This window comes from Stenella coeruleoalba (genome assembly GCF_951394435.1).
Source record: "Stenella coeruleoalba genome assembly, chromosome: 3".
Classification (NCBI taxonomy): domain Eukaryota; kingdom Metazoa; phylum Chordata; class Mammalia; order Artiodactyla; family Delphinidae; genus Stenella; species Stenella coeruleoalba.
The window spans coordinates 115,050,988-115,065,680 of NC_137148.1; the positions used below are offsets into that span (position 1 = coordinate 115,050,988).

A 14,693-nucleotide genomic window follows, 5' to 3' on the forward strand; every position below is an offset into this window, starting at 1 on the left:
TGCAATGGGAGAGGCCACAACAGTGAGAGGCCCGCGTACCACACACACAAAAAAAAACAGTTTTGGGGCTTCCCTGGTGGTCCAGTGGTTAAGACTCCACACTTCCACTGCATGGGGCGCCGGTTCGATCCCTGATCAGGGAACTAAGATCCCACATGCCGCGTGGCATGGCAAAAAAAAACAAAACCAATTTTGGTAGATTGGTAGGAGAAAGCCTGAATGACGTGGATTAAGAGAAAATAAAAGGAAAAGGAGCTGGTGACTGTCAGTATAGACAACTCTTTTTTTTTTTTTTTTTTTTTTTGCGGTACGCAGGCCTCTCACTGTTGTGGCCTCTCCCGCCCTAGCCCTAGACAACTCTTTTAAGAAACTGCTCCTGGGCTTCCCTGGTGGCGCTGTGGTTGAGAGTCCGCCTGCCGATGCAGGGGACACGGGTTCGTGCCCTGGTCCGGGAAGATCCCACATGCCGTGGAGCAGCTGGGCCTGTGAGCCATGGCCGCTGAGCCTGCGCGTCCGGAGCCTGTGCTCCGCAACGGGAGAGGCCACAACAGTGAGAGGCCCGCGTACCGCAAAAAAAAAAAAAAAAAAAAAAAGGAAACTGCTCTTACAAACATAAATGGAGGAGGTGGGTGTGGGATCAAGGGGATTTTTGAGATAGCATGTTCAAATACTGACAAGAGTGATTCAGTAGAGAGGAAAATAGATGATGTGGAAGAGAGAATTAGTGGAGGGATGCCTATGCAAGAGGATAGGATGTAGAACATAGGTGGAGAGGTTGGTCTTCACTGGTACCTAGTTCATCCATAGTAGCAGAAGATGAAATGGAGTACATGGGGCCAGTGACAAGAACGTGTGGTAGCGTGGTGGTGGGAGCTTGTGGGAATTCTCTTCTGGCTCCTTGCGGAATTTTTTCAGTGAAATACTTAGCAAGGTCCTTGTGGGGAAAGTAATACCGGAGGTTTAAAAAGAAGGAGAAGATATTAAATAGGCATCTAGGAGAGGGAGCACGCTAGGAAACTGTATTGTGGCTGCCAGGCAATATTAAGGGTTCACGTGAGTAGACATGAATTTTAAGTGTGACAGTGAGCATAGCTCTGTATTTTTCTCTGGTCAGATTCAGTGCTGTGGGTGCTGGTGTGGAACAGGTGGTTGGAGAAACTGGTGGACATTTCTGGGGACAGCTTTTTAAAGAACCCAGACCTACTAGGTGTGAACAAGCCTTCCTATTAGTGCATACTGTGTTGGTCTAATATAGTGAAATTTCTGAACTCAGTCTGATTCCTGTTATGTGTCATTTAATTTCTTTTAGGTCCTAGGATTTTAAGTGTGTGTTGGTTTGCATGGTTGCTGCTATTTACTATGTATTTGACTGTGTACCTTCCTGTCTCAGGTTGATCTTCACTCGAAAGGGGGTACTCCGAGTGGAGGGGTTTCTGAGTCCCCAGCAAAGTGACCCTGATGCCATGAACCTGTGGATTCCCTCTTCCTCCCTAGCAGAAGGAATAGACCTCGAAACCTCAAAATACATTCTTGCCAACGTTGGAGACCAGTTCTGCCAGCTTGTGATGTCTGAGAAGGAGGCCATGATGATGGTGGAGCCACACCGTAAGGCACCCTCTTGCTTGTCTTCCAGTCAGTTCTAGTTGGAAACTCATTTTCTTTTGCTTAAAGGGAGGTGTGGAAGGAGTGGCAGGTGGCATTTTCTATGGATGAATTAAGGCCGATAAAACTTCTCTTTGTAGTAAACTAAATAGCTGAAGCCACACCTGTATCCAACAGTCCTCATTCTTTTAGTCTTTGGCAGTTAAAAAACTAAAAATTCCTTCCCTGTTTGTCTTTCATTGTTGTAGCACAGTTGTCATAATTTGCATTTTGATCCCTGTTTGGGTTTGATTCACGCCGAATATTTTCAGTTTGCTTTGAACTAATTTGTGTTAGTAAGTGATACTTGATGGTTTGTGAATAGATGAAGTGCTACTGGTTGTTGTGTTTCATACCTAGAACCCACATTTTTCAGACATTTATGATATTTCCATGTCTATGAGATACTGTACCCTATTTCTAGACCAAGGAATATTATACTATGAAATTATGCCCTACACTTTAAGAAAAGAATCCTCTTGTTTCAAAATTCCCCAAATTGAAAATTTTATAGTATCTTAAATGACAACACGTGGCATTCATTCTCATTGACACTTGTTCAGAAATATTAGAAATTCCATGTATTTTGTTTCTCTTACAATTATAGAAATACAGACTTCATGAACCTTTGAGTTTAATTGCTAGACAAAACACTTGAGTAGGAATCAGTGGGTCTGGTATCTTTTGCTGTTGCTCAGGATGGTCAGTGCCAACAGTATTCCTCTTTTTCCACCAGAGAAAGTGGCATGGAAGCGAGCAGTGCGTGGTGTACGGGAGATGTGTGATGTATGTGAAACAACTCTCTTCAACATCCACTGGGTTTGTCGCAAATGCGGATTTGGGGTCTGCCTTGACTGTTACAGGCTCAGGAAAAGCCGACCACGCAGTGGTGAGCAAATGTTGTCCTGTGTAGTTCTAAAGGTAAACTGTCAGTGGAGGTGTGGACTTGGAAATTGAAGCAGAAATGGGTTTGCGCCTCCTCTTTAGCTGTTTAGCTTCATTTATGTTTTGTCACATTGTGAGGTCTTAAAATTGCCAACACTCCAGCCTGACTGGGAAGGTTAAAACAAGCCAAGAGTAAATCTTCGTCTTCCCTGGTTTTTTTTTTTAATAACATCTTTTTTTGAGATATAATTCATATGCTGTAAAATTCACCCTTTTAAAGTGTACAGTTCAAAGGTTTTTAGTATCTTCTCAAGGTTATATAGTCATCACCATAGTATAGTGTATTCTCAAGGTTATATAGTAATTTCATTTTCACTGCTCCAAAAAGAAACTTCACACCCATTAGCTGTCACTCCCCATTCCTCCCCCTCCTTAGGCCTTGGTAACCACTAATCTACATACTGTCTATATAGATTTGCCTATTCTATACATGTCATATAAATGGAATCATACAATATTTGGCCTTCTGTGACTGGCCTCTTTCACTTAGCATACTGTTTCAAAGTTTCATCCATGTTATAGCACCTAATTCATTCCTTTGTATTGCCAGGTAATATTCCATTGTGTGATATACTACATTTTCTTCATCCATTCATCAGTCGATGGACATATAGGTTGTTTCTACTTTGGGCTGTTATGAATAATGCCACTAGGAACATTTGTGTACAAGTTTTTGTGTGAACATATGTTTTCATTTTTTTTGAGGATATACCTAGCAGTGGAACTGATGGGGCATATGGCAGTTCTATTTTTAACCCTTTCAGAAACTGCCAAACTGTATTCCAAAGTAGCTGCACCATTTTATAATTCCACCAGCAATGTACGAGGATTTCAGTTTTTCCACATCCTTGTCAACACTTGTTATTAAATGTCTTTAATTGTAGCCATCATAGTGGCTATGAAGTAGTATATCATTGTGTGTGTGTGTGTGTGTGTGTGTGTGTGTGTGTGTGTGTGTTTTTAATAAATTTATTTATTTATTTATGGCGCATTGGGTCTTCATTGCTATACACGGGCTTTCTCTAGTTGCGGCGAGTGGGGGCTACTCTTTGTTGTGGTGCGCGGGCTTCTCATTGTGGTCGCTTCTCTTGTTGCGGATCATGGGCTCTAGGCGCGCAGGCTTCAGTAGTTGTGGAGCGTGGGCTTCAGTAGTTATGGCTTGCGGGCTCTGGAGCACAGGCTCAGTAGTTGCAGCGCACAGGCTTAGTTGCTCCATGGCATGTGGGATCTTCCTGGACCAGGGCTCGAACCCATGTCCCCTGCATTGGCAGGCAGATTCTTAACCACTGCACCACCAGGGAAGTCCCTCACAGTGTGGTTTTGACTTGCATTTCCCAGATAACTACTGATGTTGAGCATCTTTTCATATGCTTATTGGCCCTATGTTTATCTTCTTTGGAAAAATGTCTATTCAAATCCTTTGCTTCACTTTGTTTTTGCTTTACCTTATTGCCCACCACTTCCTCATTCTTCCCTCTTCTAAGATACAGTGTAACCATTGTAACGGTGGTTTTAGAGCTTAGGCTACTGGGATCTGAATCCTACTTGCACACATTATTATACTAACTATGGTATCTTGGGTTAGCTACTTAAACCCTCAGAACCTCAGTTTCCTTGTCTATAAAACAAAGATAATATGAGCATGTCCCCCACAGCATTGTTTTGAGGATTAAATGAGATGATGTATGTAAAGTGGTTAACACAGGGCCTGACATCCACTAGGTTCTACATACTAATGGAGCTAAGATCTTCCATTTTCGCCCATGAAAGATAAACTTCTGCACAAATTGCCCTCCTGCCATAAACAACAAGGAAACCAGACAAAATATATGAAACCACAATTTCAGATATTAGAGAGCAGGCAGTTTGAGTCTGTGTTCCCTAAGAAAAGGGAGGAAACAAGGTGAATCTTACAGTTGCCCCAGTTTACTGCTTGGAGGCAGTTTCCATCCTGTACCACAGGGAAAGGCAACTAAAATAGAGTTTGGCAATCTCATGAGTTGAGACAGAGATCAGAATCTGCAAAGAGTAAGGTAGTGTACTAAAGAGGTTACAACTACACAGAGAGAACACCAGAGATCTGTGGAGAAATCGTCTAAATTTTTTTTGTCTTATAGTGATCTGCACATGCATAAGGTGAAACTTTCCTCAAGGCAATCAACTGAGTAGTATACAGAACTGACAGTTTGTATTCCCACCAGCCAGAGTGGAGAGACACTGGATAGAGTTCAAAAGAGTCACACTCTTAGTAGTAAGACTAATGTTGTCCCAGAATACAGGCTGCTCTGGAGCTGCCATAATGAAGTGTAAAGCAAGCCTTGGAAGGATCAAATTCATCTACAAGTTACTTAGTTATATGCCACACTAAAAAACCAAACATTCTTTAAAGGATTACAACAAAATCCAGTACTCTGAACATAATACTCACAAAGCTCTGCATTCAGTGAAGAATGGTCAGGTATACAGAAAAGCAGAATAATATGACCAATAATCTGGAAAAAAGAAAAAAAAAAACGATCTGTAGAACAAATCCAGAAATGACAGTAGTGATGAAATTATTGTACAAGGACCTAAAACAGCTATTATAAAACTTCTAAATATGCTTGGACATAAAGGAAAACACAATGAGAAAAACAGAAGACCTGTAAAAGACCCAAATGAAACTTCTTGAGATGAAAAATATCTCCCCCCCAAATATACACTAGGTGGCAGATTAGATACTGCAGAAGAAACAGTGAGCTTGAAGACAGCAATAGAAACTATAAAAACTAAGCACAGAGAGAAGAAAGAAATTTATAAGTTGAAGAGTGGCTTGTTGAACTACAGGATATATTGGGCAGTCTCCAAAACTTATAAATGGAGTTCCAGAAAGAGGGCAGGAGGGCAGAGACAGAAAAAATATTTGAACAAATAAAGCCAAAAATTTTCCAAATTTGATGAAAAAGCTATAACACCACAAATCCAACAATAATCCTCAAACAGAAAATACGTTAAGAAAACCACACCGGGGCTTCCCTGGTGGCGCAGTGGTTGAGAGTCCGCCTGCCGATGCAGGGGACGTGGGTTCGTGCCCCGTTCCGGGAGGATCCCACATGCCGCGGAGCGACTGGGCCCGTGAGCCATGGCCGCTGAGCCGGCGCGAACGGAGCGTGTGCTCCGCAACAGGAGAGGGGCCCGCGTACCACAAAAAAATAAAAAATAAATGGAGAGATGTACTGTATTCACAGATAGAAGATTGAATATTAAGATGTCAGTTCTTCCAAATTGATCTATAATTAAGTGCAATTCCAATGAAAATCCCAATAGGCCTTTTTGTAGAAATTGACAAGTTGTTTTCTAAAATTTATATGAAATACAAATTACCTAGAATAACCAAAATTTTGAAAAAGAAGAATGAAGTTGGAGGATTTATACTGTTTCATTTTAAGACTTTGTATAAAGCTACAGTAATCAAGACACTATGGTTAGCACAACAGAACAGAGTCTAGAAGTAAACCCACTCATATACATTCAACTGATTAGCTGCAAAGGTGCCAAGCTAATTGAATGGGAAAAGATAGTCCTTTCACAAATGGTACTTAAATAACTGTATATACATATTCAAATAATCAAATGAACTATTTTTATTCACATTATATACAAAAAATTAACTCTAATAAATCATAGACCTAAACATAAAAGTTAAAACTCTAAAACCTCTAGGAAAAAAATAGAAGACCTTTGTGTCCTTGGGTTAGATAAATATTTCTTAGATAAGACACACACAAAAAAAGAAAAATTAATATCAAATTTGAAAACTGCTCTTCGAAAGACATTAAGTAAATGAAAAGGCAAGCCACATAGTGGGAGAAAAGATTTGCTGATCACATATTTGCTAAAGAACTTGCATCCATAATAAAGACCTCTTAAAATTCAATAACAAGAAGACAAAAAACCCAGTTGTTTTTTTTTTAATTTTTAAATTTATTTATTTTTGGCTGAGTTGGGTCTTTGTTGCTGCTCTCAGGCTTTCTCTAGCTGCGGAGAGCAGGGGCTACTCTTCGTTGCGGTGCACGGGCTTCTCATTGCGGTGGCTTCTCTTGTTGCGGAGCACAGGCTCTAGGTATGTGGGCTTCAGTAGCTGTGGCACACGGGCTCAGTAGTTGTGGTGCATGGGCTTAGTTGCTCTGCAGCATGTGGGATCTTCCCGGACCAGGGCTCAAACTCGTGTCCCCTGCGTTGGCAGGCGGATTCTTAACCACTGTGCCACCAGGGAAGTCCCCACCAAAACCCAGTTTTTAAATGGGCAAAATATTTGAACAGGTACTTCATCAAAGAAGATAGATCAATGGAAAATAAACACATGGGAAAAAGCTATCATTACTTACTAGGGAAATACAAATTAAAACCATAATGAGAAACCACCAACCCCACTAGGATGGCTAAAATTTTTAAAACTGAGAGTACAAAAGTGCTGTCAAGGATATGGAGCAACTAAAACTTATTAAACATGGCTGATAGTAATGCAATTTGGTACCATCACTTTGGAAAACAGTATAGCCATTTCTTTATAAATTTAGACATAAACTAGCATTCCACTTCTAGGTATTTCCAAGAGAAATGAAAATATGTCCACACAAAGGCTTGTACTTGAATGTTTGTAGCACTTTATTCATAATAGCCAATAATGGGAAACAATCCAACTATTTACCAGCTGATAAGTGGGTAAACACAATAAGGTACATCCATACTATGGAACAGCACTCAGACATAAAAAGATATGAATTACTAATAAATGCAACAATATGGATGAATCTGAAAATCACTGCTAAATGAAAGAAGCCCAACACAAATGACAAATGACATACCATATGTTTCCAGTGATATGAAATTCTAGAAGAAGCAAAATTTTAGTGTTAGAAAGTTGGTTGTTGGTGGCCAGGGGTTGAGGAAACGGTATTGACTGTAAAGTGCTGAAGGGAACTTTATGAAGGGATAGAAAAGTTCTAAATCCTGAATGTAGTACTGTTTCTACAACTATATACATTTGTCTAAATTCATTGAAGTGTACACTTTAAATTGTTGAATTAATTTTATGTAAATTATAACTCAGTGTAGCAGTATTTTTTAAAGTTAGCTGTTATCTTCTTTGACCCATGAAAAAATTGGCCTGTAAAGTCTGAAACTCTGACTTACTGAGAGAGATACATCTTGTGACCCTCATAAAATAAGTAAAGTCATTTCGTTTCTGTTTCAGAGACAGAAGAGATAGGTGATGAAGAGGTTTTCTCCTGGTTGAAGTGTGCAAAGGGGCAGTCCCATGAACCAGAGAATCTCATGCCCACACAGATCATCCCTGGCACAGGTAAAGGAATTCCTTCTTTAGATTTGGTGGGGGAAAAAAGATGTTTTTAATTGAGCTGTAATTTACACACCATAATATTTGGTAAAATGGTTTATCTCAGCTTGACTCTTTTTAAGCCTCACTAGATTTCCCTGAGAATTTGAATCTTCAGAAATGTTAGATTGTATGCAGCCACTGCACCCACTTTGCCTCACCTTTGTGGGTGGAGGGGTTGGTTGCTTTTCAGATGTCATTTTACATTCCTATGGTCGGCAGGACCAGGATAGCAAAAGTCAGTCTGGGAAGTCCCTGGTGGTCCAGTGGTTAAGACGCTGTGCTCTCACTGCCGAGGGCCCGGGTTTAGTCCCTGGTCGGGGAACTAAGATCTCACAAGCTGTGTGGCCCAGCAAAAAAAAAAAAGAAAGAAAGAAAAAGCCAGTCCCCTGGCTTCCAGAAAGACCTTTGGTTCTAGGTTTATAAAAATCCAGCTGAAGCTAATCAAAGCTCTTGAATCCATGAAGAAGGCAGCTTAACAGTAGAAATGAATGGTCTTGTGGCAGCTTACTTCATTGATTCCTCCAGATAAAGTGTTTCCAGCTTCCACAGTTCCATTAACATGCACACACTGAAGTTGGTGAATCCTCTGCCTATATTCTTCTCCACTTTGGGGAGCCATCCCCTGGATCTTTATAACCCAGTGCATCTGAGCAGAAGAGCTCCCTGAGTGCAGTGGTCAGATGCCTGCTCCCTGCTGATCTAAGCATTGGTTAAATGTTTGTGTAAAGTTTACATTGGTCTATTTTTTTTTTTAGGTATAACTTACAGTAAATCTCAAGTATACAATTCAAAATGTTTACATACGCTTGAACAACAGGGAATCTACCCCTAGAGTTTCTGCTAAAGGACACCTTGTTAACGTTTACTAGAGGAGGGAGGGAGTGTAGCTTAGTGGTTAAGCGTGCACAGAACTTTAGTGCTAGATAGACATGGGTTAAAGTCTCGGTACTTTCATTTACCAACTTTATGTACTTAAGCAAATAATCTAACTTCTCTGAGTCTCAGTTTCATCATCAAAAATTGAGGGTACTGGGCTTCCCTGGTGGCGCAGTGGTTAAGAATCCGCCTGCCAATGCAGGGGACAAGGGTTCAAGCCCTGGTCCGGGAAGATCCCACATGCCGCGGAGCAACTAAGCCCATGCGCCACAACTACTGAGCCTGCGCTCTAGAGCCCGCGAGCCACAACTACTGAGCCCGCGTGCCACAACTACTGAAGCCCACGCGCCTAGAGCCCATGCTCCACAAGAGAAGCCACTGCAATGAGAAGCCCGCACACCGCAACGAAGAGTAGCCCCCACTCACTGCAACCAGAGAAAGCCCACACACAGCAACGAAGACCCAACGCACCCAAAAATAAAAAATAAATAAAATTAAAAAAAAAATTGAGGGTACAAGCTGCTACCTCATTGACTTGTGGTAAAGCTTGAGAGAGATAATGTAAATAAGGTCTTTAGCACAATACCTGGCACATACAATTATTCTAAGGTTAATTGTTATTTTTTTTCCAGCTCTTTACAATATTGGAGACATGGTACATGCTGCCCGGGGCAAGTGGGGAATTAAAGCAAACTGCCCTTGTATTAGCCGGCAGAACAAATCTGTGTTGAGACCTGCTGTCACTAATGGGATGTCACAGGTAAAGTGGTGTGTATAGGTACAACTGAGAGAAACTCAAGTTCTTTGTACCAGGAAGTGCCTCATTTTCACCTCTGTTGTCCCAGGCTACTGTCAGATTCCTGGGGAATTAGGGGATGGGGAGGCCTGTCTAGAGAGAGCCCCAGAAGTTACTCAAGGGATTTAAATTCCCCCTGACTGGTATGAGTTTCTCTTCATGTGTCTTTAAAACCAATTCAGGCTTGTTTGATAAATAGCACAAAGAGATTCTTTGCATCTTGTCAAGATTTGTACCTCAGGTTCCTTGTGTAGGTGAAGAGTACAGAAAAGGTAATTAGGAATACAGTCCTATTTGTGTGCATGGTCCCTGCCTTGTCATGTTAGGTACTGAGGAAAGAAATATGAATATTAGCCTGCTGATCTGGGATCATTCTACCCTGAAAGCAGTCCTAAGCCTTCACAGAGAGGCAGTGATTTTCTCATTGCTTTGTCAGAGGTGGAGGTCATTCTGGTGTGATGGTGACTATTTTGAATAAGAGGCTATTTTAAAAAAATAAAAAAACCACACACACACCTCTTACATTCGGAGGGCTTTCCAGGAATGCTACACATGATCAATAAGAGGTACAGGGATTAATGCTGAGAGATCTCAAAATATCTTTTCAGTAGAGTTGACATATTAGAGCAAATCATCTGGAAAATTCAATAATAGAATAATAACCATTTTATTGAGCATGTATGTGTGCCAGACACTATTCTGAGCTCTTTGCATATATCAGTACTATCTCATTTAATCCTCAGAACAGCTCTATGCGGTCAAGTTCTAATCACCAATTTGCCAGTGCAGAATTTGAGCCTCAGGCATGCCAAACAAAAACACTGTTTTATTTTCAAGTCTTGTTCACTGCTCTTTCCACAGAACCTAGCATAGTTTCTGTCACATTGTAGGACTCAACAAATATATGTTAAATTAATGAATGAGTGAAATAGCAGTTTATGGGACAGTTGCTTTCCCAGACCTGTTTAGTGTCAGCTGTCATTACTATTTGCATTGTGTTTTTTCTACACAAGGACAACACTTTAACCATGTTGGCGTTCTGTGCTATAGCTTCCTAGCATAAACCCTAGTGCCTCTTCTGGAAATGAAACCACCTTCTCAGGTGGAGGAGGAACTGCATCGGTAACACAACCAGAGACTGACCATGTTGCCAAAGTCGACAGTACTGACATCAGATCTGACGAGCCTCTGAAAGCAGACAGTTCGGCGTCAAATAGCAATAGTGAGCTAAAAGCCATCAGGCCCCCTTGCCCTGACACAGGCCCACCTTCCTCTGCCCTGCACTGGTTGGCGGATTTAGCAACTCAGAAGGCTAAGGAAGAAACAAAAGGTGAGATTAACACAAGCCTCTGCCCTGCCTGTGGGTGGAACACTTGAGTTATTCTGGGATTCTTCAAACTCACACATTACCATCCACATTTTTGAAACATGCCACTTGCTTTCTCTGGCTGATCATGTAAAATGAGGGAATCTCTTTCCACTTCTTTCTAGAAGTGGAGCTTTCTAAAAAAGGCACATGCCTGGGTTCTACCCCAAACCTCTTTAGTCAGAATCAATATAAGATTTTTAACAAGCTTCCCAAATGGCCCTGATAGCCAGTATTACTAGCCAGGAGGGCTACACTTGGTTTTCAGTGGGCACAAAATCACCTGGGGAATCGTTAAAAATGCAGATTCCTGTGCCCCACCAGAACTATTAAGTGAAAATCTCTTGGAGTAAGACCGAGAATCTCCATTTTTAACAAGCACTCCAGGTGATTCTAATACAAGTATTCTGGAGACCCACTTGAAGCAACACTGTCTTAGAAAGTGAGGGAGACGAAAGATGGATGGGAACAAAAGGAAGTTTGAAATCCAGATCTGGAAAAGAAAGGAAGAAGTAGGAGAGCTTCTCCTTGGCCATGAGACCTGCCATAGTCATAGCTCGTCAGGCTTGGCCCAGACAAACCGTACGTAGTTTGGGGGGCAGGGGAGGGGAAAGTCTTTCATCTTTCCCACTTGGCTGATTTTTAGGAGTCAGTTGCCTGCTGGGTATTCCTTGTGCCTAATGCTATTCCTGGTTATGTTCTTACAGAAGCAGGGTCCCTGAGGTCGGTGCTCAATAAAGAGTCTCATTCACCCTTTGGGCTGGACTCATTCAACTCCACTGCAAAGGTCTCTCCGTTGACTCCAAAGCTTTTTAACAGTCTGTTACTGGGTCCCACTGCCTCCAACAACAAAACTGAAGGCTCTAGCCTTCGAGACCTCCTCCACTCCGGGCCCGGAAAGCTTCCTCAAACCCCCTTGGACACAGGCATACCCTTCCCCCCGGTCTTCTCTACATCCTCAGCAGTAAGTGTCCTCTCTACAACTCTAGCCTTTGCTGCTTTTCCATGAAAGAACCATCAGAGATCTGATAACTGGGTTAGAGGGTATATGACTGACTTGTGTCCTCCACATTATCAGTCCAGCTGACAAGATCTTTCTTTATATTAAATTTTGGGAATGTTTGAGATCCTTTTAAGTAGTAAACCTTTTGTGCCATGTTAGGAAGTCAGTAGAAACTGAGACTGAAGTTTTTCAATCATCAGCAGAAATCACTTTATTTTCTTGACAATAACAGACATTAAATTTTTTTTAAACGTAGGCAGTACATTCATATTGTACTCTCTTGGGTATCTAATAGACGCCTCAAACCTAACACCTCTAAAACCACACTCCTGTTCTTCTGCCTGTGAGCCTGCATCTCCTTTATTTTTTGCTTCTCTTGGTCAGTGGCTTCCAATTGCTCGGCGAAAAATCTTGGAGTCTTTTGGGACTCCCCTCTCACATTTCGTATCTAATCTGTTAGCATAACCTTTCAGTTTGATCATCAGAATGTATTCAGAGTGCACCCATTTCTCATCAGCTCCGCTGCTTCCTCTCTAGTCTGAGTCAACATCCTCTCTTGCCTGAATTTTTGTAGTAAACTCCTTAGAGGTCCTCTGTATTTCTTCCCTTTCTACACAGAGCAGCTAGAGTGTTCCTTTTAAGATATGTCACATTATATCACCTCTGCCTAAAGTCTTTCAAGGGCTTCCAATTTCATAATAAAAGCAGAGTCCTTTCAGTGGACTATAACGTTCCAGCCCTATCTTCCCCTCACTTCCCTGACTTCAACTACCACTCTCCCTCTTGTTCACTCTGCTCTGGCCACACCCACCTTCTTGCTGTTTCTTGAACATGGCCAGGCATGCTCTTTCTTCAGAGCCTTTGCACTTGTCCTTTTCTCCACCGAGAACTCTCTTTCCCATGTCACAACATGGCCTGCTTCTTAATCAACTTCCTCTCCTCCCTCCTGAAATGTCACCTCTTCAGTAAGCCTTCTTCTTAGATCACCCTTTTTAAAAGTCCATTTTACTCCCATCCTCCACTCATGTCTGTTTCCCCTGCACTTTTTTAAAAAAATTTATTTATTTATTTATTTTTGGCTGCATTGGGTCTTCGTTGCTGCACGCGGGCTTTCTCTAGTTGTGGCAAGTGGGGGCTACTCTTCCTTGCGGTGCGTAGGCTTCTCATTGCAGTGGCTTCTCGTTGCGGAGCACGGGCTCTAGGTGCACGGGCTTCAGTAGTTGTGGCATCTGAGCTCAGTAGTTGCGGCTCACGGGCTCTAGAGCGCAGGCTCAGTAGTATGGCACACGGGCTTAGTTGCTCCGTGGCATGTGGGATCTTCCCGGACCAGCGCTCGAATCCGTGTCCCCTGCATTGGCAGGCAGATTCTTAACCGGTGAGCCACCAGGGAAGCCCTGCACTTTTTCCATAACACTTATTACCATCTGACTTGCTGTGTTTTATTTATTTTCTGCCTTACCTCCACTTAAAGGCATTTTTGTCTGTTTTTTGTTTTTTTGGTTTTTTGGGTTTTTTGTGCTGCACAGCTTTCAGGATCTTAGTTCCCCAACCAGGGATCGAACCCAGGTCCCCAGCAGTGGAAGCAGAGTCCTAACCACTAGACTGCCAGGGAATTCCCCATTTTTGTCTGTTTTATTCACTACTATATCCCTAGTGCCACAATGTTTGATACATAAGTATTTAGTAAGCATTTACTGAACTAATTAATTCAAAACGTACAAAATTTAAATTTTAAAAATACAGTGAAAAGTCTCCTTCCCACTGTTGCCTCCCTTTCTGTAGGTGACCATTGTTTCATGATTGCCCTTTCAGTGATATTAAAATATGTATATAGTTCCCCCCCTTTTTACACAAATGTTTTTATACATTGCTTTTGTATTTTCAGTTTATATATTCCAGAGAGCATTTCAAACAAGTACACAAATATGTTTCTCATTCTATTTTATGACTAATGACTGAAATTTGATGAACTGTGGGTGGTTGAGCCTTGTACAATGTGGGTTATTTGTTTCTCTTTTGGATAAATGACCAAAAAAATTACTTTGAGCTCTGTCTTATTTGTACTGCTCCAACTCCCAGTTCTCCTTTTTCTTTTTAAATTTTCCCAGGATGTTATATGATTACATGTACTCTGTAGAGATCATGATTAGTGATACTTCAGACATTGTGTTATCAAGTTTACAAAAGCCCTCCCCTTCCTTCACTTCTATGACCTTAGGTATGTCACTTTCATCTCTGGGCCTGAGCTTTCCCACCAGCTGAAACAAATGAGAGATTCTTGGTAGGGGACGGATTGGGGAGTAGGAGACTGCTTTCAGAATATACAGTTATCTTGGGTACTCTGGTACAACTGTTTATTGGGGTACACTCCCTGGTAAAAAAAATCACTGCCTTGATAAGTCACCTCAGTTACTTAATTGAAGTAGATCCCTTGGGCATGCTGGCCAAAAAAAATGTGTAACCCTCAAAATAAATGATCTTTCTCACTCAGTTACAGCATTTTGTGATCCCTGCAGTCTACGTGCATATGCTTAAAACGGGGCTGAATGCCAAAGATATTTCTTAAGTCTCAAATCTCCTGCAGTAGAGGGGACCTTTCTGTACTTTTTTTTCATAAATATAAAGCAAAATATGAAGGCTAGGGAAATGTAAGATAGTGACTTAATAGGCTCCCCCCTCCAACTAC

At 41.6% G+C, this 14,693-nt stretch overlaps 1 protein-coding gene across 3 annotated transcripts in view; it reads left to right on the forward strand.

Moving 5' to 3' along the window:
* The window catches only part of KDM3B (lysine demethylase 3B), a 59,340-nt gene that overhangs the window by 35,180 nt on the left and 9,467 nt on the right, over positions 1–14,693 (forward strand). For 2 of the 3 annotated variants that reach the window (XM_079915694.1, XM_079915696.1), the window contains 6 exons: positions 1,391–1,605; positions 2,378–2,530; positions 7,823–7,930; positions 9,475–9,602; positions 10,689–10,968; positions 11,712–11,968. In XM_079915694.1, the coding sequence (XP_079771820.1) occupies positions 1,391–1,605; positions 2,378–2,530; positions 7,823–7,930; positions 9,475–9,602; positions 10,689–10,968; positions 11,712–11,968 (1,141 nt within the window). The remainder of the gene's footprint in view (positions 1–1,390; positions 1,606–2,377; positions 2,531–7,822; positions 7,931–9,474; positions 9,603–10,688; positions 10,969–11,711; positions 11,969–14,693) is intronic. The other variant, XM_079915695.1, reaches the window with a different exon arrangement.